The sequence below is a fragment of the Sinocyclocheilus rhinocerous genome, unplaced genomic scaffold (assembly GCF_001515625.1).
Source record: "Sinocyclocheilus rhinocerous isolate Xijiao unplaced genomic scaffold, SAMN03320098_v1.1 scaffold2011, whole genome shotgun sequence".
Lineage (NCBI taxonomy): Eukaryota > Metazoa > Chordata > Actinopteri > Cypriniformes > Cyprinidae > Sinocyclocheilus > Sinocyclocheilus rhinocerous.
Window position 1 is genome coordinate 55447 of NW_015649239.1, and position 3829 is coordinate 59275.

Below are 3829 nucleotides of genomic sequence, written 5' to 3' on the forward strand. Positions count from 1 at the left end.
GAATTAATTAGTAGAAAAGTCCATTTCTACTGTGCACTGTGGATTTTCTATGGACATTGTAGTGGGAGGGGTGACTCTCGCATTCCATTAGATCGTAAAAATATCTGGTGTCAGGGTTGCCATGGTAACCAGGGTCCCGGGGCCCTGTTCGCAGACATTTTGGCACCCAGTATGTTTATTGGGTGAGGGGTCTGTGAATGTTTGTTAATCTAATGAATAATTGATTTGTTAAATCAAATGAAAAATGGTGTGTCTGATTGGTCCAGACGCTACAATGTATTAATTATTAATTTATTATTTATTAATATATGTATTAATGTTTTTGAAAGAAGTCTCTTATGTTCAAATCAAGGCTTTTAATCAAATAAAAAATACAGTAAAAACAATAATGTTGTGAAATTACAATTTAAAATAACAGTTTTCTATTTTAATATATTTTAAAACTGAATGTATTCCTGTGATGGCTGAATTTTCAGCATCATTACTTCAGTCTTCAGTGTCACATGATCTTTCAGAAATCATAATTTTCTGGGTACTTAAGTAACATTTCTTATTATTATCAGGCTTGAAAATGGTTGTGATGCTTAATATTTGTGTGGAAACAATATTTTTTTTTTTAGCATTCCTTGATGAATAGAATGTTTAAAAGAAAATAATTTAGTTGATGTGCATATGCATTTCTTTGTTTATTTTTTTAATTATTATTCTTTGTTCTGTAGCATTTTTTTTTCATAACGTTAGAAAATGCATATAATAAAATATTTTTAAGTTATATGAATTTAAAATTTACAGTTAAACTGTTCTGTAAAATAAAAAGCACCGATTTCCTGTAAAACTACCTACTTTTGACAAGCAATAGAAAGTAATTATGGTTCATGGATGTGACCTAAACTAAAGGCCACTGGCCTTTCAGTTATTAAAGGGGACAAACCCTCTAAGGGAAATAACATTTTGGTTAAATAGCGAGACAGATGATTAGAGTGTTTAGATGTGATGATCTCACCTCTCTTTACAGAGATCCTCGAAGTGCTGGGCAGTGACACGGCCCTCTCCAGTCACCTGATGAGGGTTCCCGGGGTGCACGGCTGTGCCCTCTCCAGATGCAGATGAGGACTGGTGGGACGGTGGACAGACGGGACTCCTGGCTCTGCCGATGCTCAGTCTCTCCTCGCCTTCTCCTACCTGGCTAGCCATCATCTCCGGAAACACACGCAGGTTGTGAGGCTGGTACTTGAGCTCGTAGTAGTTGGTCAAGTCCATATGTAGCTCTAGAAAAACAAGAAAGTCAAAAATGTATTTATTTTTTTGGTCTTTTATAGATTCTTTCATTTCTTTTGTTGACAATAGGTTGATTAATTGATTTTAATCGTTCTTCATTTTGTTTAACCAATAACAATTCTTAAATCCAAAGATTGATCAAAATTCTAAATTTGATCAAAATGTCAAATTCTATTAGCAATTTTCTAATAAACAATTCAAATAATAAATGCCTGAGTGAAAGATGCCATTAAAACAACTTGTAAACAATGTCACATAACGAGGGGCGCATTAACGCATGGGCTACAACGGGCTGAAGCCCAGGGACCTACACTTGGGAGGGGCCTACTGGCTGCAGGTAAATTAATTTTATTTTTGAATAATTATATGTATATATATGGGAGTTTGCAGCAATGACAACAGCATTCTGTGAACAAACTCACACACTCATTTTCAGCGACGCCCTGCTTGTAGTATATGTAGTGAATGGTTCAGTTTAGGTTTCCCCCACACAGTTTGTGTAGTTGGTATGTTCCACCGATATACTGTGAGCGGAATGTGCAATGCGCTAGTAATGAAGGCTAGCACGAGAGCTATTCTGTGTACATGTCTTTATGCTATGATTTAATGAATTAAACGCGGGCACGGCATGTTTCAAAATAAAAACGCAGTTAGCAACCACCAAATAGCCCATGTTTATGGCAACTTGCCAAGTTATAGTTTCGATCTAATAATAATGAATAATGAATATTTTGTGTAATTTATGATATTTAAATCATACCTGTAAACTCACATTTCGGCCAGGAAAGTTTTCATGGCATTTTCTTTTCATATTACCTCTGTATAATGCCTAATAGCATAATGTTTACTTTATGTAAATGCTATAATTCTGCTGCTCCACAAGCGCCACCTTCTGGCAAAGAGTGAATTTGCATATTCACTTATATTCATATTATAAGCAGAACAGTGTTGTAAATGTTAACTGGCATGTCAACAAGAAAAATTCGAAAATTCAACAAATAATTGTCAGGAAGCTAAAAAAAATAAATAAATAAAAATAAAAAATCTCCAGGTTAGGGGGCCTACCGTAATGCTGTAGCACAAGGGTCTCTGGTTATCTCAAGGTGCCCGTTACGTTTTGCCATTCATAATATAAATATAACATATATACAATATTCAATATTATATTTTTACTTAACCTTCACTTAGTGATGTCTCCATTATTTAATGTATGTTAAATATTAAAACATGTTTTTATGACAGCCACAGTTTAAATTTAGTACACCGTAGAATGCAAAACCAAATTATATGATTAAAAAGTTGATACACAAACTGCCTTACGTGCAGTTTGAATGTTTGTACTATGTTTGAATGTTTTGTTTGTTGATTATCTAAAAATAAATAGCAATTTAATGTAAAAGTTTGGACTTCACCTTTAATATTATAGTAATGACAGGGTTCCCTTTATAGTTTACAGCATTAGTTGAGAGATTGTTTTCCTTAAGAAAATTGACGTACTGTACCTGATATACAGAATATCAAAATGATATTGTATAGTATCAAGAGCTTGTGAACTGAAATCGAAATGAATTGTGAAATCTTTGTCAGTAGCCAAGCCTACCAAGAACCATTAATAGAACTGAATGTCCTGGAAATGATTCGATTTCAGTATTTTTTAAATCTGAATGAGATCCAGTTCTCCGTTTCCATCCCAGTAACGTCACTATGGTGTTGTTATACAGTAGCCGGGAAAGGTATGTGAATCGATTTATCATAAAAATCCGATCTGATATTCAACTAAGTTGCAATAACTGAGAAATACAGTCTGCTTTAAAATATAATAAGAGCAATTTTACATTTTCATATTTATACTGAACACACCCCAATGACCCAAAGATTACTTTGATAAAAGAAAATAAACCTTTGCTGAGATGCCGTGGCATGTCCTCGACAGAGTTTTAAGTGTTCAGTGTTGAACTGAAACAGTTTTGGAAAGAGGAATATTAAAAAAATTCTCTTGACTGTTGTGCAGTTCTGATCCGCAATTACAGGACACGTTTGGTGCAGGTTAAATAAACCCAAAGAAGCATTAACCAGTTATTAAATCCACAGTGTTCAACAAAGCCATGTAATTTAAGATTTGTTTAAACAGACTGTTTAATTAGACTGTAACTTCAAATTAAATTTGACTGAATTCTATAAACAATTGATGCAGAATTCCAGGTTAATTCAATACATGTTTAATTCTGTGATATTTTTATGGTAGTTAATCATATAAATTTTACATAAAATATCTTGTTCATTTATCAAAAACATCATTAAATAACTAAAGACTAAGAAATAAATATATTACAGTTAAAAGCTAAATGCCACAGTTAAATGAACGGCATCGGCTATGTAGAGAAGTAGAGAAGTGGATAGATTTCCTGCAGTACCTTTGAGCTGGTCCAGCACATCAGTTCTGCCTGAAGAGGCAAGAGTTCCGGCCTCCTGCTCCAGTTTACTCTGCAGCTGCATCAGAACCTCCTATTACAGCGACAAAAAACAACAACAAAAAAACAAATATATATAT

General features: G+C 33.8%; 1 protein-coding gene across 2 annotated transcripts in view; it reads right to left on the reverse strand.

Annotated features, from left to right (window-relative positions):
• LOC107710448 (adenomatous polyposis coli protein 2-like) overlaps nt 1-3829 on the reverse strand; it is a 41716-nt gene that overhangs the window by 14069 nt on the left and 23818 nt on the right. For both annotated transcript variants that reach the window (XM_016515216.1, XM_016515215.1), the window contains exons 3-4: nt 3693-3783; nt 1004-1268 (exon numbers count right to left, since the gene is read on the reverse strand). In XM_016515216.1, the coding sequence (XP_016370702.1) occupies nt 1004-1268; nt 3693-3783 (356 nt within the window). The remainder of the gene's footprint in view (nt 1-1003; nt 1269-3692; nt 3784-3829) is intronic.